This window comes from Sander lucioperca, chromosome 4, assembly GCF_008315115.2.
Source record: "Sander lucioperca isolate FBNREF2018 chromosome 4, SLUC_FBN_1.2, whole genome shotgun sequence".
Classification (NCBI taxonomy): Eukaryota; Metazoa; Chordata; class Actinopteri; order Perciformes; family Percidae; genus Sander; species Sander lucioperca.
The window spans coordinates 35,026,124-35,051,349 of record NC_050176.1 but is presented as its reverse complement, the minus strand read 5'-3'; the positions used below and the strand labels follow the sequence as shown (position 1 = coordinate 35,051,349).

General features: G+C 43.3%; 1 protein-coding gene across 1 annotated transcript; it reads left to right on the top strand.

Annotated features, from left to right (window-relative positions):
- The first annotated feature begins 99 nt into the window (after nucleotides 1-99).
- tapt1b (transmembrane anterior posterior transformation 1b) lies at nucleotides 100-21,622 on the top strand. The gene is made up of 14 exons (XM_031277015.2): nucleotides 100-371; nucleotides 2,698-2,828; nucleotides 2,926-3,044; nucleotides 12,347-12,509; nucleotides 12,635-12,770; nucleotides 14,132-14,229; nucleotides 14,305-14,374; nucleotides 14,544-14,624; nucleotides 16,145-16,254; nucleotides 17,777-17,836; nucleotides 18,720-18,788; nucleotides 18,899-18,975; nucleotides 19,132-19,304; nucleotides 20,153-21,622. The coding sequence occupies exons 1-14, from the start codon at nucleotides 194-196 to the stop codon at nucleotides 20,404-20,406; spliced, it is 1,719 nt and encodes a 572-aa protein (XP_031132875.1). The 5' UTR covers nucleotides 100-193; the 3' UTR covers nucleotides 20,407-21,622.
- Nucleotides 21,623-25,226: the final 3,604 nt, after the last annotated feature.

The window sequence follows — 25,226 nt, the reverse complement described above, 5'->3', positions numbered from 1 at the left end:
AGATGTTTGAAGGGGGAAAAAAATCTTGCATAGTGTGCCTTTAACCAATCACCTGAACTAAGGTGTGAAATGTAAGCATGGGGATTTTGGCGACATCTGCCGGTGATACGATGGAACTATGGGGCGTGATGACGTCAGAGTGCGTGACGCAGATGTCAGTCTCCCAGGCAGCAGATGAGACCGTTTGGCGAAGATGGCGGACCCGCTGTCGTCAGGTCTGGGAGAGGAGCAGGAGAAGGAGAAGGAGGACAGAGAGAGGGACAAGAAGGCAGCCAAAACAGAGAACATCAACGAGAAGGACGGAGTCACGGAGACGTTAGCGTTCAATGATAAAAATGGCGGCAGTAAGGGCAAGAAACGCAACCTGTCAGGTGAGAGCTTGCCTCGTTATTACAGCCCACAGTTTGACAGCGCTAACGGAGCTAGCTGCTGAAGTGATTGTTTTTCTATTTAACTGGCAAACCAGCGTTAGGTTAAATAACATCAATGCACTGTATGTGTGATTATCTGCTATGTTGCTTGGCCACGCAGTTACAATTCCTATCAGTTACTAATTTTGTGCAGCTTTGGGCGCTGCTCTGAGTTTGCACTTGATCTCAGGATGAAGCTAACACAGCAGCTGCTGTTTCTTAAACATTGAGCTGAATTAAAGTAACGTTAGATGGCTAACTTACGTTATATGTATCCAAATTATACTCCGACTGTAACCAAGACAGCACTGCTGCATGTTATCATGAAGGAGTCTAAATATAGGCCAGTTGGCTTTTCTATCAAGACGTGCCGTTTCTTTGCACATGCGCATTCAGAAGGGCTGCTGAGTGTGTGCATACTGTATCCAACCAAAAGTGTGGACACCCCTGTGTACTTTTGGACTGGAGCTGTTTTTCATGGTTTTGACTAGTCCTTCTAATTCAAATCAAAGCACTCCAATGTTTTAGTATTGCACTTCCATAAAGTTGGAAGACACTTATTTAAAAAGGCTGGTCAAAAAATGGCCTTTCCCAGCAAACATGTTGACTTGTTAAAGTAGTTAAACCACAGGTGTTACTCATAAAATAATCATGGCTCTGCTCTATTCAAGCGTCTCAGTAAGCCATACCAGTGTGACAGTGAGCCAGCATGCACAATACCAGGATTCTGAAACAAAAGTACCAAAACTGAATTCAGCCATCATTCATTTTAAAGTGCCCATATTATGAAAAAAAATCACTTTTTCTGGGATTTGGGGTGTTATGTTGTGTCTCTGGTGCTTCCACACACATACAAACTTTGAAAAAAATCCATCCATGCTGTTTAGAGTGAGATACGGTTTCTGAATGTGTCCTGCCTTCAGTCTCCTGGTGAGCTGTTCAAAATCGACACGGCTTGTGACGTCACAAGCCGAAACAAGCAGGCTAACCGCAATCATTAGCTCGTAGTTAGCGTTAGCGTTAGCATGCTAACGCTAATCCTAACGCTTGCATGCTAACGCTAGCATGCTACCTCGTTCTCAATAGCAAAGCACTGCTACAACACACAAGTTCACCATAATCTACAAAATAACTACTTACATGTGCGCCCTCATTTAGAAGTCTCCCAGCTAATCCTGCCTTGTAACTGACCGAAGTTGTAGAAACAGCCTTTCTTTTACTGTCTATGGAGCTAGCTAGCTGACATGATCTACATCTGAGCTACTGCGCATGTGCAAGTGCAATCAAAGATAGTACAGAAGAAGAAGAAAAGAGGTCTCACTCTGTAGCTAAAACAGAGACCAGCTGAAAAGAGGATCTGCAGCAGTGAGAGAGAGCGGTGCAGTACAACAAAAATATGGTGTTTTTTGAAAATTAAACCATGTAAACCTATTCTGGTACAACCTTAAAATACAATTATGAACCTGAAAATGAGTATAATATGGCTGCTTTAATATTTACACATGCGTTTCCTACTGTGCCTATTGATGCAACAGGGGCTGAGATATGCAACATGTTGGATTTCTACACCTTCCGTAATGCAGCTTGATAGAGCATTTCACTAGACTATTCTTGCCTGGTAAATGCCCACATCTTTCAAACGCCCTGGCCCTCATATTATAATGCATGCTTAAACATTTTGAATCCAAGCCCAACCTCCTTTGGAACCACAAAAGAAAACACTATACAACTGTTTTCACAGCCTGAATTGTACTTCCTGACTAATATACAAAATAGGTGCAGTACGCCTTTAGGTGAAATCTTAATGCTGCAGGACTAAATGTATTTCAGACAACAGTATGCTTTCAACTTTGTGGCAACAGTTTGAGGAAGGCCCTTTGCTGTTTTAATCCAATAATGCCGCTGTGCATAAAGCGAAGCCCATGAAGAAATGGTTTTCCCAGTTTGGTGGAGAAGAACCTCACTGGCCTGCACAGAGCCCTGACCTCAACCTCATCAACACCTTTAGGGATGAACTTCAACCCCAATTGTAAACTAGGATTTATCACCCAACATCAGTACTCAGCCTCACTAAGCCTGAGAGAAAATCCCTGTAACCAGGATCTAAAATTCTTTTGAAAACCTTCCCAGAACAGTGAAGGCGGTTATAGCAGCAGATTTATGGTTTTGGAATGAGATGTTCAACTGAGGTGTGAAACATCATTGGCAGGTGAATTTCCCTTAAAAGGCTGTAAGCGTCTATGTGTGTGCGTTTAATTTTTTGTCTTCTGTCCATTTCTGGCTCTAGACCTGTCTCTGGTCAGATTTATAACTACTGAGCTGACCAGAGGCTACTTCCTGGAACACAATGAAGCCAAATACACAGAGCGCAGAGAGAGGGTCTACACCTGCCTCCGCATCCCCAAGGAGCTCGAGAAGGTAAACACACAAACAATTCCCTGTGGGAAAAAAATGTTAAGGTTACAAATAAATAAATATTCCTCATCTCTGTCTGTCTCTCATTCTCTCTCATTAGTTGATGACATTTGGCTTCTTCCTCTGTCTGGATGCCTTTCTCTATGTGTTCACTCTGCTGCCCCTCAGGGTGATTCTGGCTCTTTTGCGACTCATCACATTGCCATGCTGTGGCCTCAGGTAAAGTATACACTTAAGTAGTAGGGATGCAAATGTAAAAACATTTTTTTAATCAATCATTGGCCACATTAATATTTGATTAAAATTAAAAGCTTTTGCGCAATACAAGTTTTTAATAAGCCTGAAAAGTTCTCATATGTTTGAATCAACACGCCTCTGATACAGTTTTAACAAAGACCTAATTTTGTTAGCTGTATTATTAGATTCCATATATTAATATCTCCATCCACTATGCAGTATAAGTGATAAAGTGATAAACTAGGGCTGCAACTAACATTTTTTTTTTATCATCAGTTAGTGTGCCTACAACTCAAATTGTTTGGTCTATGAAACATCAGAAAATAGTGGAAAATGCCCTTTGCTTGGTTTGGCTGACTGACAAATCTGATGTAAAGATATTGAGTTTACTATATGTATGACAAGAAAAGTAGCAAATCCTCGCATGTGAGAAACTGGAACCATCAAATGTTTGCTTAACTGATTAAGACATTATCAAAAAGTTGCAGATACATTTTCTGTTCATCGACTGAATGTTTTAGCTCTAAAGGAAAGTGTTCCCTCTCTCTCAATGTTTGTGCATCTGTACAAACTAGTGCTGAAGTGATTAGTTGATTAAGAGTTTGTTAATCAATAGAACATTTAAAGGAGAAATCTGGCGCAAAATGAACCTAGGGGTTAATAACACATGATTACAGAGTCGACTCTTGTAAAGAAGGACTTGGTATTTTATGTTCGGGGTAACGGGGATCAGCCAATCAGCGCCTTTGTTTTGGGGTTACAGAGAGGACACCTGTTTACGTTGGCTGATAAGTTTCGTTTTTGAGTTAGTAGTGAGAGTGGCCGGGAGAAGCACAGGTAGATATTTCTGGGGTGTATCGTTGTCGTCTGTGTCGCCATCTGTGCATGTGTGCGTTCAGAGACATGTGAGTACACTGGTATAAATGTTTTACATATGTGTATTTTTGGTCCCTTAGGTTTATATGAATGTTATCTGTTCTGGGATACTCAGTTGAAATGCAGTATGTTAGCATAAATTTTGCTAGCAGCATGCTAATGCTTAGTATTGTTAGTGTTACATTACTATTGTGCTTATGTGTGCACTCACATGACACTGCACTGTTATTATCGGAGCGTTTACCATATTGTGTAGTAGAGAACTTTGGGTTGCTGTTACTGAGACACAGCAGTAAGAAGGCTGCTGATGTGTGTTATCTGGTATATTCTTTGGTTATTTGATATAAGCAGCTATAGCTACCTGAAGTGAAAGTTATACTAATTACCATTTGGTAGTCTTACTAATTGCATCTTATCAGCACTGTTGTTTTTACTTGTGTGCTGATATTTCCCTTTTTTATTGTAAAACCACACATACACTCATGAAGACAGACAATCATCAGCATCAGAGCATTTGACTGCATTCTTACCGATGCACCACAGTGGTCACCTAATCCCAACCAGCTACAGTTACAGTCCTAGTTATCGATTCGCCACTACAAATTGGTCCTTCGAGCCGGATAGTGTGACTGCTGTGTGTGAGGATGTTACCATATGGTAGAGGTGAGGCAACGCCACTTCCTGATACCCGCCCAAGACGTCAGACACGTCTGCCAACCTGGCTTGCTGACTATGACGTCTCCCTGCCTGTTGTGGAGAGACCCCCCCAGGCTGCAGCACTCTCCCCACAGCCCCCCTATCAGATGCAGGAGGAGCCCTACTACAGTACTGAGAGGATAGACCAGATGTTAATGCGCACCTCCCAGCTCTTTGATCCGTGGAACCAGACTGGTGCTCGCCCTAAGTATCCCAGAGAGTCAGTGTTCTTGGGACCCCATTATCAGAGCACCCCAGACCCACTGTCTCACAGAGTAGACCCAGGGGCTTCACCTGCAATATTAGATGAGCTGCAAAAGATCAGGGAGGATAACCAGAGGCTTCAACTCATCGTAATAGAGATTCAAACACAGCTTAATTTAAGCAGAGGGTCAGATGCATCACATCCCACTGCCCTCCCCCCTGCGGAGTACAGCCCGCACGCTCAGCCAGCAGAGCTCGCTGCTGCCACTAGCCCACCAAGGTCTACACCACAGGTTACGGCCCATAATACATTAGCATCTGTGCATGTGCCCAGTAAAGTAGAAGTGGACGATGAAGACTGGCCCCTCCCCCCCCCCCCTCCAGTGGCAGATGATGAAGAAACGCCTCAGCTATCCACTACCACACTGTCCACAGAGTTGGTGGCAGAGCTGATGACATGCCTTAAGAAGATGGGGATCACTCAAGAGCAGCTTCCTGGAGTCCCGGCACCTGACAACTGTAAGCTGGTTGCATCTGGTTGGATGGGAGGGAGGTCACCTCAGCCGACGGAGCCGCAAGTCTGTCCACATATATCACCCCATTTAATTCCTCCTGAGCCAGGCGCAGCTGATGAACAGAGACACTTCCGCCAAGCAACAGAGTACATATATCGGGGTCCTCAACCCACCATCCCAGACTTTAGTAGAGGGGACCCACGTGAGTTTGCTAGGCTAAAGACCTCCCTGGAAAATCTCCTCCCCAAGGATGCCACGGAGAGGTTTAAATATCAGATCCTAGTGGACCATCTCAAATTTGAAGAAGCACTCCTCATTGCAGACTCATACACCAACTCTACCCAGCCCTACACCGACACCATGGCCTCTTTAACAGAGCACTATGGGCAGCCTCACCAGCTAGCATTAAGGCGCATTGCAGACCTAATGGAGGCGCCTAACATCCGTAGCCAGGACATCGCTGCCTTTAAAGGATTTGCCCTCAGAGTGAGAGCCCTGGTTGGCATGCTCGACCAGCTTGGAGAGAAAGGCCATATTGAGCTTCAGTGTGGGTCTCATGTCACTAGGCTGATGTCCAAGCTCCCACAAGACATGCGGTCTGGGTTTATGAGACACCTACATCCCCTCTGCATCCGGGTCCCTACGCTGTTAGATTTTGCCAGCTGGCTGGAGTTTGAGCTGCAGATTCAGGAGTATGGATATGAGTCTCGACCCAGAGAGAACCCAGAGGGTAAAAGGGAGAGACGGAAGGACTCAAAGTCTGGCAGGCCAACCACAGTCCTCCATGGAGCTGAACAGTCTTCAAGTGGCCCGGCTGTCCCAATATTCCCATCCACCAGTGCCAACCCACAAGGCAAAGTCGCCCTGCCCTGCCCATACTGTATCGATGCCCTGCATTACCTGAACCAGTGCACTAAATTCAACCAGTTAACAACTGAGCAGCAGAGAGACTGGGTCAAGAGAAACAGGCGGTGCTGGCGTTGTGGTCGCTGTCACCAGGCCGCACAGTGCAGACTAAAGGCCAGGTGCAAGAAATGTGATGGCAGACATCTGGAAGCTCTCCACGACCTTAACACTAGGCCTGCCATAGTGACACCACCCACAGAGAACACCTCCTGCCTAGTGAGCACTGCCAATGAAGTTCTCTACTTGGATAGGCAGTCCGGCTGCAGTCAGGTGCTCCTGAAGGTGACAAAGGTTGTGCTACATAATGGAGAGCAGGCCATGGAGACCTACGCGATACTGGATGACGGATCAGAGCGGACTATGCTCCTTCCAGCCGCTGCTAAGGAGCTTAAACTTAAAGGAGAGCCAGAGAACCTTGCTTTACGGACTGTGCGACAGGATCTTAGAGTTCTACATGGGATGTCTGTTTCCTTCTCCATTTCTCCTGCCAAGCACCCCCAAAAGACTTACAATATCCGGAGAGCCTTTACTGCCGATCAGCTGGGGCTGGCAGAGCACTCACAACCGGTGAAGACGCTTCAGCGCAAATATAAACACCTGAGAGGCCTTCCCTTGCAAACACTGGAACGTGTCCATCCCATGATCCTCATTGGGTCAGACTACACGCATCTGATCACCCCAATAGAGCCAGTTCGTCTGGGACCGCCTGGAGGACCAGCTGCTGTAAAGACCAAGTTGGGTTGGACCATTCAGGGCCCAACCAAAGTCATTTGACAGCATCTCCAGCCACAGCAGTGTCTGCATATAGCCACACAGTCACCCTCTGCAGAGCTCCTTTATCATGTGGAGAAGCTATGGCAAATGGACGTATTGCCTTACAGGAGTGAGAAGATGGTGACCCGCTCAAGGCAAGATCAAGAGGCAGTTAACATGCTGGAAACCCGGTCAGTGAGGGTGGAAGTCGACGGAGTCCATCGCTACGCCACCCCCTTGCTGCGTGTAAAGAACATGCCCCGTCTCCACACCTCCAAAGATGCTGTACTGGCGAGTCTGCGGAGCACCGAAAGACGTCTGATGAAAGACCCAGCACGAGCATCAGCCTATGCAGCAGAGATCCTGAAATTGGAACAGGCAGGGTACGTGAAGAAGGTAGCAGAGGAGGAGCTGAGTACGTCAACAGAGTCCTGGTTTATACCTCACCACATGGTGAGTCATAATGGGAAAAACAGACTTGTATTCAACTGCTCCTTCACATACAAGGGCTACAGCTTAAATGAGCTGCTACTACCAGGCCCCACATTGACTTCCAGCCTGCTAGGTGTCCTGCTGAGATTCAGGGAGCATGTTGTTGCTATAAGCAGCGACATTAAAGGCATGTTCCACCAGATCAGGTTGCTGCCAGACAATAGATCCCTACTTCGTTTTGTGTGGAGGGATTTGAACAGAGAGGCGCCACCCGGCACCTATGAGTGGCAGGTCCTCCCCTTCGGAACCACATGCAGCCCCTGCTGTGCAACGTTTGCACTACAGAAGCATGTGACAGACCACAGCCAGCTAGAGGAGAACGTCAGGGTGGCTGTCGAGCATTACTTCTATGTGGATAACCACTTACAGAGCCTCTCCTCCCCTACCGCAGCCAGACAGCTGGTTGACAAATTAAAGATGCTGTTAGCCTCAGGGGGGTTTGAGCTGCGTCAGTGGACTAGTAACGTCCCCGAAGTTATCAGTCACCTTCCTAAAGAGGCAAGATCCCAGAGCAGCGAGCTATGGCTCACAGAGTCAATGGAGGATCCACAGGAGCTCGCCCTTGGACTCCGATGGCTTTGCGCCTTGGACACTCTGGCATACAAGTGCAGCCTCATTGACCGTCCCACACCGACTATGAGGAACATCTATAGTAAACTGGCACGGCTTTTTGATTCGCTAGGCTTCCTCGTTCCCTTCGCCACGCGGGCCAAAATCATTGTGCAGCATCTATGGAACAAAGAGAGAGAGTGGGATGACCCGTCGCTGCCAGATGACACCCTCAAGGCCTGGCTCACTTGGGAGAATGAGCTGCAACACCTTCTAGAGATCGTCTTGCCACGATGCTACACGAGCCCCCCTCTGGACCACCCCAGTTCTGCCAGAAGCCTCCACGTATTCTGTGACGCGTCTGAGAAAGCTTACGGTTCAGTTGCGTACCTTCGTACGGAGGGATCAGGTGGGAAGGTGGAGGTGGCTTTTTTGACTGCACGGTCGAGAGTGGCCCCCAAGCGCCAGCAGTCGATACCGCGATTAGAGCTATGTGCAGCGGTGACTGGGGCGCAGCTAGCAGTGCTGCTGCAGCGTGAACTCACCCTGGTACTTCACGAAGTGGTGCTCTGGACAGACTCCACCACAGTTCTTGCATGGCTCCAGTCAGACTCCTGCAGGTTTAAGGTGTTTGTGGGCACCAGAGTCGCTGATATCCAGGAGCTGACTGAGGCCCAAGCATGGAGGTACGTGGATTCTGCAAACAATCCCGCAGATGACATTACGCGTGGGAAGACCCTAATGGAGCTGGCAGGGGAGAGCCGGTGGAGCCACGGCCCAGCATTTTTGTGCCTTTAAGCACTGGCCTACTAAGCCAGACGCTGAGCAGTTGGATGCCACAGAGCTTCGCAAGGCTGCATTTTGCTGCTCCATCACCACTGCTCCTCTTCCACCCTCACTTGATGCCAGTCAATTTAACAGTTTCAGGGACATGATAGAGGCAGTTGTGCAGTCCCGCCATGGGGCGGCGGGTAGCCAGTCCACGCCAGCTGCACAAGACTATCAGGATGCTGAAAGGGACCTACTGAGACAAGCCCAGGTAGACTGCTTTGAGGAGGACTTTCAACATCTCTCAGAAAGAAAACCTGTCCCCTCCACCAGCCGTTTGATCACCTTAGCCCCTGAATATGACGACCAACTGAAGCTGATCCGGGTTGGAGGCAGATTGCGTCGCAGTGACTTGCTGGAACCAGAAGTTATTCATCCCATTGTTCTGGATCCAGCTCACCAGGTGACTAAGCTCATTATTCAAGAAATGCCGACCGAGACCTCCGTCATCCAGGCTCAGAGCGACTCTTTGCAGAACTTCGCCGACGGTACTGGATCCTTCGTGGAAGAGAAGCAGTGAAGCGGCACCAGCACTCCTGCCCTGATTGTCGGAGATGGAGAGCAAAGCCTGCAGTGCCACAAATGGCAGACCTATCTCTTGCCCGCCTACGGTTGATGAAACCACCCTTTTTCTCTACAGGAACGGATTGTTTCGGGCCCTTCATGGTCAAAATCGGACGCCGTAATGAGAAGCGTTGGGGTATACTATTTAAGTGCCTTACTACCCGAGCTGTCCACATAGACGTCCTGACTATGCTAGACCAGGATTCCTTCCTGATGGCCCTCCGCAGATTCATCTCACGCAGGGGAAAACCAACGGAGCTTCTGTCAGACCAGGGCACAAATTTCAGAGGAGGTGAGAGGGAAATTCACGAATCCTTTAAGGCACTGCACCCCACTTTACAGGCAGAACTGGCCAAAAATCAAATCAAGTTTAGATTCAACCCTCCAAGTGCACCTCACTTTGGTGGTGCATGGGAGAGGGAAATTAAATCTATCAAAACTGCCCTGTATGCAACGATTCAGATGCAGACTGTAACAGAAGAAGTCCTGCGCACGGTCCTGATCGAGATAGAGGGCATCCTAAACTCCAAGCCCTTGGGGTATGTATCCAGTGACATCGCAGACCCTGACCCAGTAACCCCCAATCTGCTTGTGATGGGGCGGCCCGACCCATCGCTGCCCCAGGTGTTGTATCCGGAGTCTGAGCTGTTGAGCCGCCGCCGCTGGAGGCATACACAGGTCCTTGCCGACCAATTCTGGAGGGCATTTATCAGGCACTATCTTCCTGCCCTGCAGACACGCACCAAGTGGCAGAAAGAAGTGGCCCCACTACAACCTGGTGCTGTTGCCATGATTGTTGAACCACAGCTCCCGAGAGCACGGTGGCCTATTGGCCGCATCGGAAAGGTTATCCCAGGTGCAGATGGGAGGATCAGGACAGCGGAGATCCAGGTGAACGACAGGAACTACACCCAGCCAGTTGCCCGTCTTGTCCCACTTCCTGCCATACCTGAGACAGCACCTGAGAACACCAGTCCTTCTCAGGGACAGCAAATTTGACTGTGCAAATTTGGGGGCGGCTGTAAAGAAGGACTTGCTATTTTATGTTCGGGGTAACGGGGATCAGCCAATCAGCGCCTTTGTTTTGGGGTTACAGAGAGGACACCTGTTTACGTTGGCTGATAAGTTTCGTTTTTGAGTTAGTAGTGAGAGTGGCCGGGAGAAGCACAGGTAGATATTTCTGGGGTGTATCGTTGTCGTCTGTGTCGCCATCTGTGCATGTGTGCGTTCAGAGACATGTGAGTACACTGGTATAAATGTTTTACATATGTGTATTTTTGGTCCCTTAGGTTTATATGAATGTTATCTGTTCTGGGATACTCAGTTGAAATGCAGTATGTTAGCATAAATTTCGCTAGCAGCATGCTAATGCCTAGTATTGTTAGTGTTACATTACTATTGTGCTTATGTGTGCACTCACATGACACTGCACTGTTATTATCGGAGTGTTTACCATATTGTGTAGTAGAGAACTTTGGGTTGCTGTTACTGAGACACAGCAGTAAGAAGGCTGCTGATGTGTGTTATCTGGTATATTCTTTGGTTATTTGATATAAGCAGCTATAGCTACCTGAAGTGAAAGTTATACTAATTACCATTTGGTAGTCTTACTAATTGCATCCTGTCAGCACTGTTGTTTTTACTTGTATGCTGATATTTCCCTTTTTTATTGTTTATTGTAGAACCACACATACACTCATGAAGACAGACAATCATCTGTTAATAAATCTATTGAAGAGCATCAGAGCATTTGACTGCATTCTTACCGATGCACCACAGTGGTCACCTAATCCCAACCAGCTACAGTTACAGTCCTAGTTATCGATTCGCCACTACAACTCTTCTCTGGGATATGTTTTCATGCTAATCGAATGTGACCAGTTTTAGCCCAAACCGCTAATTAGCTTATAACGCTAGTTGTCGGGGCATGAAGAAAGTAAAAAGAAATCACTATTTCTATACCACTAACGAGGCTCAAAATAGCACACACTTCCACAGTAGCGCAATGAGGGTCCCTACACGTAAACCGAAGCATTGAAGTGTAAGTGTACAGACAGTTTATTAAAAAGATAGTTTAGAAAGACAATACCGTATACATGCTGGCGCCATCTTGGGAAAGCAGTCACGACCAGTCGAACGACGGCGTTCGTCGTAATAAACTGTCTGTACACTTAAAAAGTTCTCAATGCTTCGGTTTACATGTAGGGACCCTCATTATGCCAAAACTGGTCACATTCGATTACCATGAAAACAGATCCCAGAGAACGGTCGACTCGACACACACGTGTTATTAACCCCTAGGTTCATTTTGCGCCGGATTTCTCCTTTAACAATGTTGATAATAGATTGAGTCTTGATTATTCAAGTCATTTATAAAGCAAACATGTCTAATAGTCACACTATAAATTGAATACCTTTTGGATGTTGGATAAAACAAGCAATTTGAAGATGCAATATTGTGCTCAGGGAAATTTATTTTTGTATCCTCTCACATTTCATTGACTGATTTATTTATCAGTTAATCATTTTTTTTTTTATTATTAAATAAGAACATAATCGTTAGTTACAGCCTGGGAACAAACTAATCTCAGACTAATCTGATTTGGTAAATATCTTCACATGGCAACTTCCACATTTGGAACAGAACAGTGCAATGTTGTTCTTAACCTCTAGAGGGCAGTATAGCTTTTTCTGACTTTTTCAGGCCAAACGGATAACCTGTTTTTCTTTCTCTTCTTGTGACTTCTATGAACATTTCTTGTGTGTGTGTGTGTGTGTGTGTGTGTGTGTGTGTGTGTGTGTGTGTGTGTGTGTGTGTGTGTGTGTGTGTGTGTGTGTGTGTGTGTGTGTGTGTGTGTGTGTGTGTGTGTGTGTGTGTGTGTGTGTGTGTGTGTGTTTTAGTGGCTCCCGCCTGCTCCAGCCAGCCCAGGTGTGTGATGTTCTGAAAGGCTTCATTATGGTGCTGTGTTACTCTATGATGAGCTACGTGGATTACTCCATGATGTACCACCTCATCAGAGGACAGTCTGTCATCAAACTGTACATCATATACAACATGTTAGAGGTACACCCAGATTATGCTGCACAACAATGGTTGATAACTTATCAACCATGATTGTACTGTACAGTGAGTCACCAACTCATTCGCTCTCATTGCCTCCTTGCGTCCTTCTCCTGTTGTGTTGCCAGGTGGCGGACCGCCTGTTCTCATCATTTGGCCAGGACATCCTGGATGCTCTGTACTGGACAGCCACAGAACCCAAGGAGAAGAAGAGAGCGCACATAGGCGTGATTCCTCACTTCCTCATGGCTGTGCTCTACGTCTGTATCCTCACTGAGGAGGACCTGTGATTGTTGTTGACAGTCTGTGAAAATTATATCTACACATGCATTTTTCTACATGCATACATTAATGCTAATTTTGATAATTTTTCTGACAGATAGCTGACCCTCGTTAACCAATCTTTTACTGTTAATTGACAAGTAGGCTACTGAGTCCTAGTTAGAGTTTAGATTCTTGGCCCAAGCCCGAGTCCGACCCGAGCCCGACACGACCTTGGTTATTCCCGCCACTATCGCCGGGCCAGGCCCGGGCCGGACCCTTGATCAAGCATTTTTTATTTTTTTTTTATCCATTACCTATTTAGCCTAATTGGGTGGGGAGAAAGCTATGCCATAATCAGAAATATTATAAATATGTATATATAAGCTATATAAAAGTAACAAATGTGTACAAAATTTAGGCTGCAGTTACAAAATGCAGCACTTCATGCGCGGAGTCTCCTCCTCCCGCACGCATCACACCGGCCCTGCTGTGCTGTATTGTGTATCTTAAGTGCAACATGGAGCTTGAAGATGTAAAGAAAAACAGGAGAATTACCTTTTGAGCAAGTGTGGAGGAAAGTCGGAGGTATGGAAGCAGTTTAAACAAGTCTTGGGCAGTGACAACAATATGTTCTTCATCATTGTTTCTTTTTTTTACGTTTCTTCATTCAGATCCATTTGCGATCCGTTCCATTCTGAATAAACAAACAGCCCAGTTTACAGGCTTCGTCCTTGTTGCATTATTCTAAACAGATTTCTGCAGTTCAAACAACTCGGAATTGTAGTTGAGAACGTCAGTTATAACGGCCCACGTATTAAAAAAGTGTCGGGCTCGGGCTCATAATTACAGTTAATGTGTCGGGCCGGTCTCGGACGCAACGTGCTCGGGCTCGGGTAGGTTCGGGCTTGATTTTTTGGGCCGATCTAAGCTCTAGTCCTAGTTCACCCGTCTGGGAGGCTCGCACATATTTTCTGCAGCGAAAATATCTCTAATCTATATATGATGGGTGGCAAGCAAAAGACCAAACGTTGCTAGAGTTTTTACTGGTTTTATGTCATCTGTGAACTATCTTAGTTTTAGACTAATGGTCGGACAACAGAAGCAATTTGAAGATGTCATATTTGTCTTTGAGAGGCATTTTTCACTATTTTTGGGCATCTTGACAAAACAATGAGTCAATTAACTGAATATAATCCGCAGATTTATCAATAATGAAATAATCATTAGTTGCAAGTTACCTCACAGCTTTACTTCAGACTAGTAGAATGTACATAGTGGGCTTACATCAGAATGAACACAGAGCATGATATTCTTTGCTGTAGTCCTCAGTGTATTTTTTTCCTCAGCATGTCTGTATCTAGTTCTCCATGCCATCCTCATCATGGTTCAGGCGACCACTCTCAACGTAGCCTTCAACTCCCACAACAAGTCCCTGCTCACCATCATGATGTCAAACAACGTGAGTATGATGCACACAGACACATTTAACTCCATTAAAGTTCAGCCATAATATGTACATTTTGTTTTTTTGCAGTTTGTGGAGATCAAAGGAAGTGTGTTCAAGAAGTTTGAAAAGAACAACCTTTTCCAGATGTCAAACAGTGGTAAGTGGTCAGCGATACCTAAAACAATCAAGATAAGTGGACTGTGGATATTTTGTAACTCGGCCTTATGAACTTGGTGATTTGGTACAAGGTAAATTTATGGAATTGAGCTCAGCAGCAGTGAGTACAAAGTAGGTTAATCCTGGATTGATTTGTTTGTTTCCCACAGACATAAAAGAGAGGTTCACCAACTACATCCTCCTGCTCATCGTCTGTCTGAGAAACATGGAGCAGTTCTCATGGAACCCTGGTAACTAATGCAGTGCTGCGCAGATAATATAACATTTCTGATATCTATAGGGCTGAATAATGTATATGACAGTTAGTTACATCACACTGCTCAGGTACATCATCAGGTCCTCTTATTGTGACTCAGCACTAGCTAAGTTTCCATCCACTTGTCAATCAAATTATCTGAAGTTCGGTAAAAAAACTCATGCGAATAAAGCTGGTGAAAGTGTGTTTCCATCCAACGGCTTTAAAGCAAATTAAAACCTGTGTGTAATGACGTCACATGCTGTTTTGCGATCAAATTGGTATATCGAATTGATTTTAGACATTTTAAGGTGTTTCCATTCATTTTCGCACTGAATCGCACAACATTCAAGCTAACTTTTGCGAACAAAGTTTTGCTAGACAAAATGGATCATGCCATCTACCAACAAATGATCAATATTGCACAAGTTGTAATAGTGCTTATGTGCCAGCTGATAGCGACATATCAAGCTATAATAAGAAAACAACGATGCTATCAACACATTGCTATGATGATGCAGATGCACGTAAATGCCCGACGACAACGGAGGCGGCCTGTGGTGTGGGAACAACAGCGCTCCAAACAGTTCTGGGAGATCGTGGTTCAGAGACACTTCACGGAAACCCTTTGGTTGAAGCATTTTCGGATGACCAACACAACATTTGACCTGTTGTGTAATTTTTTTGGCCCGTCCCTTTTCCCAGATGTCGCATGCTATCGCCCTCCGGTTCCTACAAACTGGCTACATGCGCAGAGTACAGAGTGGTAGGCGAAACGTTTGGAGTCAGCAAAACCACCGTGCACCGGTGTGTTTACGCCGTGTGCAAAGCCATACGAACGAGGATGATGCAAAGGTATATATAACTACCTGGAGTGGATGAGGCGCATGATATCTCGCTGCGTAACTCCAGAGCGCACCTTGTGCCACAGGTGTATGGCGCAATAGACGGGACTCACGTCCCAATTAGACCCCCTGCTGAAGGCTACAGGGATTTTGTCAATAGAAAGGGCTGGCCATCAATCGTACTACAGGCTGTGGTAGACGATCGTTGCATCATAAGGGACATTTGTGTCGGCACTCCCGGTAGTGCGTCTCCTCATTCGTCTACTTCCATCTGTCTTTGTTGACACCCGCCATGTGTGCAAACAGAGCGGAAATACTGGGCGGAAGTGAACTAAAACTTCTTGTTCTTTGTTTTGTGGCGGGTTGCAACCATAAAATGACCTAAAACTTAATCGCAATTCATTATTTATTCGGCAAATAACGTTTCCATCAGCGTTTATCGCATAAGCCATATATTGATCAAGATAAAATTCGATGAGACCGAACGAATTTCATTTGAGTCGATATTCATGAAATTCAATCGAATTTTACTGTTTACATAAGGCATTTTTCATTCGATATCACTTAATTCGGATAAAAACGTGTGGATGGAAACATAGCTACTGTCACTGACTGTAACTAATATTATATTGAATAGTGACACTAATCACTTTTTAATGTTTGTCTTCAGACCACTTGTGGGTGCTGTTTCCTGATGTAGTCATGGTGATTGCTTCAGAGGTTGCCGTGGATGTTGTGAAGCACGCCTTCATCACCAAATTCAATGACATCAGTGCTGATGTGAGTCCCATTTTGCATAAAGTACTTTCACAGTTCAACCATTAGGTTTTGGTTAAGCGTGACAGCCAAAGGAGCAATGTTGTTTTAAAGTCCAAAAAACACATTTAAATTTGGCAAAATAATCTACCTCCAGGTCCATTTACTAGCTTTTTCTAGTGTTTTAAACCGTGTTTTCAACGTCTTCCAGTCCTCATAGGTGGATGGAGTTTGCTCAGGTAATTCCAAATTCCATTTTGTATTTACAGGCTTTTAGCAGAGTCACTACATATGTTAGCCAGGCATACATGTATTGTTATTTACAGAACAAGTTGGGATATTCAGGAATTCCATCACTTTGCATGTGAGTTGTACTATAGTTTTAGGACAATAGGTCCTAATAATCATTTGCGGGATGTAAACCGGAAGTACAATGTTACCATGGATTCAGTTAGTCAGGGGTGGGTTAACTTGAGCCCTGTTTTCTTTAGCCTGTTTGTTTACATTTTGGCTAATTTGCACCATTAAAAAATGCTGAATTAGCTATTAGCTAATTAGCTCTTTGCACTGTACTCATGGATGAACAAACAGTTATCACTGGATTACTTTTATACAGAAGAACACTTAAAAACATGATGATTCTTGGACAAGTTCTGGAGTTTAAGAAGTATCTTTTTTTATGAGTCTAATCAGATTTATTGATGTTTATTTGCGACGGACATTAGAGATAATGATGTAAAGTAATAGTCACACACTCAAACAAAAAAGTGTGATTCTTGACACAAACTGTGGCAATCAGCAGCAGGGGTTTAATAGCTAGTAGTGATACCTAACAATGACACAGATCCGTTTTGGGTGGTGTTGTTTGAAACTCCATCCACTGACGAAGACTGTGAGATGCAGTCGAAAACTCAGGAAAAAGTTAGTAAGTGGACCTTGAGTTAAGATTATTTTGTTCACCTACTTTTTTTTTTTTTAAAGGTGAAAGAATCTTTAAGCTCCACATTGCTCTTTTCTGTGTTTTTTTGTTTTACAAACTGGTGTTTCTCACTGTCTCACACACCCACCCACACACTCACTCACACCAGATACACTTTAGTATCAGAGGGGAAATATCTGTCAGCTGAGCCATTTTCTCTTGTTTCATCACAACTTTGTTTTCTTCCCATTTCCTTCCTTCATGTGTTCTCTTCCTATTTGATTACATTCAAGGAGTTGTAACTGGTTATGTAATGGAAACCAACTCCACAGGAAGGGATTTATTAACCCCTTTGTCTCCAAAGTGTTAAACCTAATCACACAAACCTCGCTCACACGTAAGCGATGCGCTCGTGCATCCATGCTCGTCCACATTTAATCCATGTGTGCACATTTTTGTTTTTGTCTTTTTACTCTGGTTTATTCCAAATTCTATTTGGCTCATCTTCTGCCACTACCCATAACTGATACATACAACTCTGATACCAGATACTCAGTAACTATATTTGTTTGATATTTTGATGTTCATACTTTGGCTGACTAATGCTGTGTTACTGTCATTTTCCAGGTATACGGGGAATACAGAGCCAGCCTTGCCTTTGACCTTGTCAGCAGTCGACAGAAAAATGTGAGTGAAATGAGTTCAGATATCTCACATTTCTCAAACTTGAGGTCAGGATCCCATGTTGGGTCTCTTGTTATGCACACAGGGACACAGAAAAGGGGTGTATTTATACTTGTCTTATACACTGTATTTAGTCATAATAATGTGTATATAATGTGTAATACTGTATATCGTCATTCTTACATAACCCCACTCTGGTGCTCCACTGTGCTCCTGAAATACAGTACATAATATTTCATATTTAAATAGACTTGATAACAATCACATTGCTAATTGCTCAGGTCAAATTAAGTCAGGTCATAAAAGTTTGAGAAACTTTTAACTACGGGTGAGCGTTATGGATAAAATCTTCTATCATTCATTTGTGATTGCTTGTCTGGTGTGTGGTACTGCTGGCTGTAAACCTAATTGCACCTCTGGGATAGTAAAGTTTCCTTTCACCTATATTGTAATATCAGTATATATCATTATAAAACCGGTTTTCATTGTGGCAGGCCGCTCAATGCATTGCAATCTAAGAAAATGTGGAAAAAAAACACCTGTGCTTGTTTTTTTTTCTTTTCTATTTTCTTAAGTTGCACTACGTTGAGCTCTCTCAGACAACATAGTTTATAGATAAACTGACCAGACGAGAATGTCTGTATTAATTTATAGATAAACTGACCAGACGAGAATGTCTGTATTTGTCTGATCCAGTAAAAAAAAAAAATCTAAGTACAGACTGAATGCCAAACAGAATGATATTTGCAATATTAAGGAGATGTCCTCTAATCTTTCCTGATTTGACATGTCATAATTATAAGTGTTGATATGGAATGACTAATGCATTGGTTGGGTAGGAATAATAATGTTGATTGTTGTAAAATGTCTAAAAATGTGTCTCCAGGCTTACACAGACTACAGTGACTCAGTATCCAGAAGAATGGGCTTCATCCCCCTTCCTTTAGCTCTGCTGGTCAGTCACTGTTTATAGACATATCCATTGGTATTGTGTATTTTGACTGTATAAACACTTATACACAGTATATACACAATCTGATTATGTGTGTGTGTTTCTTTTTTCAGTTGATCAGAGTCGTGACCAGCTCAGTGAAGATCCAGGGTTCGCTGTCCTTTATGTGTGTGCTGCTCTTTTACCTGGGGTAAATGTCAATTGTTTTTTTTCTGAGTTTTGAACACACATTTGCAGTGTTACTAGTGTTTCTTAATGTGTGTGTTTAGTTGTTAATGTTGACCCTTTTTTACATATCCACGTGTTTTGTGTGTGTGTGTGTGTGTGTGTGTGTGTGTGTGAGCAGGATGATCACTCTGAAGGTGCTCAACAGTATCGTTCTGCTTGGGACGTCCTGTGTGTTCGTCAAAGAGGCCAACATGGAAGAAAAGCTCTCGGACCCTCCTCCCTCTGTTGTCTCCAGCCGTGCAAACTCTAGAGCTCACCGCACCAAACACTTTCACACTTCACCACAGCAAGGTAATAATAACCAGTTTATCTACCTCTCTATTCCTAAATGGCTAAATACAGCATTTGTTAAATCCTATCTTTGTTAGTTACTGTTGCTACGCCTGTTTAACTTTCTATTCTCGCACATTACATATGCAGTTTATAATGATAACCGCGACAGATTTACCACTTTAAATTCAAAACATTGGATCCTTGATCGTCGATTTTGTCAAAATGACAACCGTAACTGACAGATTCTATCGGCTCTAGTTGGCAAACTGATTAAACTAACTATAGCACCATACGTTTGTTAGAAAAGCACTGAATGACTTTAATGTTTCCCGCTGACTCATTTCAAATCAAGAAACTTGTAAAAGTGGTCTTAAACTGTTTGTTTGGATGCTTAGCTGTTTGTATTTATTAAATGTTAACGTTAACAAGAGAAAAGCTTTTACTTTGAGGATTAACTGATGTGTTTGGCAAATATATAAATATATATAGTCTTGGATAATGTTGGCTTCATGTTGCTGGAGTGTGAATCTCCCAAAATGTAACAGGACAGAGCTGTTAACGTTGCCCTACTCTGATAATAGTAACATCCAGAACTGACTTTCGTACAAAAAATACTACACAGTGGATGTTCTAGTCGTGAATGACATTTCACTAATTTAGTATCACTATTTGAAGGCTAAATATCACTCTTAACTACAGCCCAATGCACATGGTAAAGAGAAATTCAAAGCTTTCCAGACCTGCCATGCCTAGTTACAGTTGCTAAGCTATGATTGTACGATTGCTCTTTGGTAAAGGGGGTTTAGTAAACTGCCAGTTGTGTTATGTTTACTGTACAATAAACTCTGCCACTCGCTCTCTAATAGAACCCGCAACTGACAAAGGAGGAATATCACTGGCAGCAGACAATCCTCCGCCTCCCAACATGGCAGAGACCTCTGACCCAATACTCCCCAAGAGCGACTCGGACACATTCCTGACCACGCCTGACGAGGAAGATGATGACAAAATCATTAATGCCGACACAGGACTGGAAGGGGACAGACTTGAACACAGAACGCCCAAGAAAGATTTGCTGGAAATAGACCGTTTTACCATCTGTGGCAACAGAATAGACTGAATGTTGCTCGCATAAAACAACACGTCAGTGTGTCCTGCTTGCTGAAACGGCAAGTTTCAGGGATCAGACGCGGGTCAAGGAGCATGCTCAGACCGGACATATATTTGTGCACCTGACCCCTGGAGTATTTATTTATTTATTACTGACAAAACCAGCAAAGGCATAACGCTGTTACTTCAAGCATCAGAGGCCGCTTCAGATGTTTCCATCTAGTCCAGTCGATGCCTCGTGAACCAGGTCGACTTTGAGGATGGGTCGTGGTTGCCATGGCGACCTGCACACATGCTTGCTGATGGCGATGATGGGTCAAAACTGGCATGCAGAGCTGGAGCAGAGCACGAAGAGTGTGAAATAGTACAACATGGGTCGCTGTGTGATCACAGGAACATGACAGCTGGACTGTGCAAGTACGTGTTCAAAAGCACAATCGTGTACAGCGCAGAGTTGTTTTTAGAAAGAACAAAACTTTTTAAAAACAAATTTTGATTTTGATTTGAATATTTGAAATGAAGTTTTTATTAAGAATATTAGAATATAATTTTTTTTTCTAAAATCGACCTGCAGGCCTAAGACTCACAATCACGTAAACACATTGTTGAAATCTCCAAATTGCTCTGCAGACACACACTCCCCACCAACACACATTTTAAAAAGACCTTGTTTAAAGTGAGCTACTGTGATGAGCCCAGATGTCCATAGCTTTCAGACATGGCAGCAGTGACACTAAGTACAATCATATGTGCAATGGCTTTGGTCACAGAGGTGACTTTATCTATTAGACACGGATACAAGTTTGGAGGTTTTAGTATCAAGCAATTTGTATTGATATTGTTACTGAGATAAGATGGTGCCTGTTTGTAAAGACAGAAGTATTTATTTTGAAGTGGACTCCAAGCCCAACAAGTTTGGAAGATATTTAATTTTTTTCATATTTTTTTCCAATATGCTTCATGTGTACACTCATTCAAGCATGTAGCCCACAGATAATCACGTCCTGGTGTAACACCATTGTGTTCTTGGTCTTGTTTCAAATTCATGGTGTGTAACACTGGCATACCACCATCAAGTTAACATGTTTTTCAATTCTTTACCATTATCTTGACAGTGATAAAAATGATTCAGATTACATGTATGCAGGTGAAATGTTCGAGTATGCCTGAAGGCTAATGAGGGTGAATCACCTGTCAATAACAAGAATCAAGAAGGATCATATCAGCAGCACCGTGTGAACCCAGCAATTTGTCATTTGCCAGAGAGCTGCTGTTTGACAAAGGTTGCTGGCATTGTTTGCTGTGGTCATTGGCTTTTGGCTTTGGTTAATGGAAGAAACTCTTTCCAGATGCTTGTGTACCCAACAGTCTTTAGATGCTATAAAAACTGAAGGCACTGTTTGACAAATTAAGTGGATCATGGAACTCTGAAGTGCCAGGAGTTGCATGGCCTGGGCAAAAGAGAAAGTCCAACCTAGCACCATGTTTTGCCTCTCATGTCAATACCCCCATTTCATTAGATTCGAGCCACAGTGCTCACAAACACATTCTGTTTTTCAAAAAAATACCCATTGATTTTTGGAAAACCCAGGTCTTCTAACAATCCTTATTGCTCTTCTGAATATATTTCCAAAATCATCAAAGACTCTTCTAACAATCTGAAGGGGAAAAAAAACGTTCTGCACAATAATCAAGACTTTAACTTGTTTCTCCAAGTTGCAACTCTGTTAAAGTTGCTAGATTTGCTTTGTGAGCCAAAATTAGGTAGTAAATAGATATACAATTTGTCTATATCATTTACTGCAACTGTATCTTATTTTAAGTTTTTATACATTTATTATTTGTTTTTATTTTTCTTGAATCATGCAAAAGGATTAGGAAGATCATAAATTAATAGGCTAGGAATTATAGTTGCAATTTTGAAAATAGATGAAATAGATGGCAAACAATCCCGCACAGTCTTTCACTTGGACCTGTATTAACGATGTTTCGATCCTCATGTTTCGATTAACTTACCATCTTTTTTTTTTTTTTTTTTTTTTTCAAAGATTCCCTGAAATTCGTTGTTCAGAAAAAAAGATTAAATGTAATACATGAGAGGCACAAACTAGGGTTAAAGGAATATATTTTGAAATGGGGTTGTATGAGGTAGGCTTATCCGTAGTCTAGTGTATTACCTACAGTAAAAGCAGTCAGCACGCCCCCAGTTACGGTATGAGAAGCAGGCAGTAGTACTGACAAGGCAGCTAATGTACTGCTGTGGACGGGGCCAGCAGCAAAAATGTATTTTAGCCACCTAAAGAAAAGGCCCCCCTAAAAAATACAATATCTGTTTGAGTGTACACTATATTTTCACCGCTTTACCTTGCCATTAAACAGCCCTTTCCTTTTCACAGAAGTTTCCCCTCTCTCTCTTTTGACTGTTCAGTCTCCCTCTGCAAAAGTACTCCTGTATACTCTGGCTCATAAAGTTATCCTCTTGTCTCCACAGTTAAACAGCATTTCATCAATGCTGTCATAATCACTTGTTTTTTTCTTGTATTTGTTGCCTCTTCCATAAACCGCTGAAAGTCTAACCCAAACAGCTGATCTGCACAGTACAGTTGCACTTCTGTGTAGGAATACAAAAGTTCTACAGTTAAGAAAATGTAGTGCCAAAGGTAAGGGCTGTCTGATGGCAAAGGTAAAGCAATGAAAATATTTTAAATATAGCATGCATTTAAACTGATATTGTTTTTGTCTTGGGACATTTTTTTAGGTGGTTAAAATATGTTTTGCTGCTGCCCCGGTCCACAGCAGAACATTGCTTTACTTCTGTGTTGGTACTCCAGTCTCTTTCTTAAAATTGGGGGTGTGCTAGTCTACATACACAACGTTCCACTTCCGGGATTGCTCCGGTGCCGCTGGAAATTCCGCCGGATGTCCCTCATTTAGGCCGGATGTCCATTACCTAGGGCTTTCTTTGTGTTGGCATTTTAAACTCCGGCTGATTGAAGAGGACTAAGGTTAACTGCTCCTCAGATCTCTGCAGGGTAAATCCAGACAGCTAGCTAGACTATCTGTCCAATCTGAGATTTCTGTTGCACGACTAAAACAACCTTTTGAACGTACACATGTTTCAGTTCCTTCCATCCCGAGGCTATTTTGCAGGGGCCTTTGTGCCGTACAGCGCATAGCGCCGCCCAAGACGATTATGATTGGTTTAAAGAAATGCCAATGAACCAGAGCACTTTTTTCTCCCATCCCACAATGCTGTGTGTACTCGCTAGACCCTCCTCCGCAGCACTGTGGGAGAAGGTCTGGTAATGCGAGACTAGGGGCGTGCCGACCCTCCATATACACTGACTATGGATAAGTAGCCTACCTCATACAACCCCACTTCAAAATATCCCTTTAAGTCTGTGTGTGTGTGAGTGAGTGTGTGAGAGAGTGTGAGAAAGAGATCATTTGCAGTGCATGGATGGATCTCACTACCTAAAGACGTATGACTCGGATATTTCATTGTTTATATTTTCATGTACAACCCATCTACAGTATGTAATGCATCTCCTACGTGGTAGGAGAATAAAACAAGATTTTGTTTTGTAACCCTTTCTCGTGTGATCTGTCTAACTGTGTGTGTGTCTGTGTCTGTGTGAGAGAGAGAGAGCGAGCACGGGAACAGTGGCGGGTGTTTCAGGAGTCACTGCAGGCTCTATTCACAGGGCAAACACTGCAGTCCACTGTTCCCCCTGAATGGCCATTTGGAGGGGATCTGTCATCACAGTCATTCACACTCAGAGACTTTTATTTCAAGGTTCCAACTCTGATAAATGATTTTCCTCTGGATACATTACTTGTGTTTTCTTGATTACCGCAACATACTTCACATGTACATTTAACCAGCGTAGTGTCATGTATCATGTAAAGTGACTGTGAGCCATGCAAGGAGCTGACAGGATGAAGGAGAGTGCTGATATATCAAAGACCTAACCAGGCTATACATTTTGTGTTTTCCCTTTTTTGAACTCAAACCTTGTGTGCTTGCCAAAACTTTACTAGCCTTAACCGTCTATCTATTCAACATCAGAGCTGAAGGTCAGCTGCTCAGTGACCACAGTAGAGTTATTGACCTGCCTCACATTCATTCAGAGATCCGCTGAGATTAACTTCTAGTTCAATTCTCTCATTAGACACCATAATGCTATCTGACCTCTACTGCTGTATAGGTGACTAGGTGTAAAAATTGCAAACACACTTCAATTCTTAGCTGCATAAATGTTACAGGCAGACCAGCAGGCAGGCACTTTTTACAAATGTGTGTGATCATTGCAGTCAATAGTGACATTATGATACAGAAAAAAATGTGATCAACAATATTATGTAGCAATCATGTATTTATATGAAATGAACGATAGAGGTGTGTATATTGATGTACAGTGACTTAATCTGGTGACTATGACCTTAATAGTCGTTTAAAAATACTCTGTTGCAATTAAGTCACGCATTTAAAAATTTAGGCAAGTAAAAGTATTACCACCAAAATGTACCAAGAAGGTACTAATTTTACATTATTTTTATATTTCTAATTATAATTTTATATATCGCTGGGTAATTTGTGAATTACCCTATAAATAGGCCTATATTGTATTCTTAATCTGAATCTGGAAAGTAACTAATATGTAGGCCTATATTAGCTTCTGACATGTAGTGGAGTAAAAGTATCAAGTAGCCGAAAAATGGAAACACTCAAGTAAACTACAAGTACTACATTACTTGAATAAATGTACTTAGTTGCTTTCCACCATTGTAGCTGACAGATGACAGGTGACGGACCCCGCGGTGTCGCGC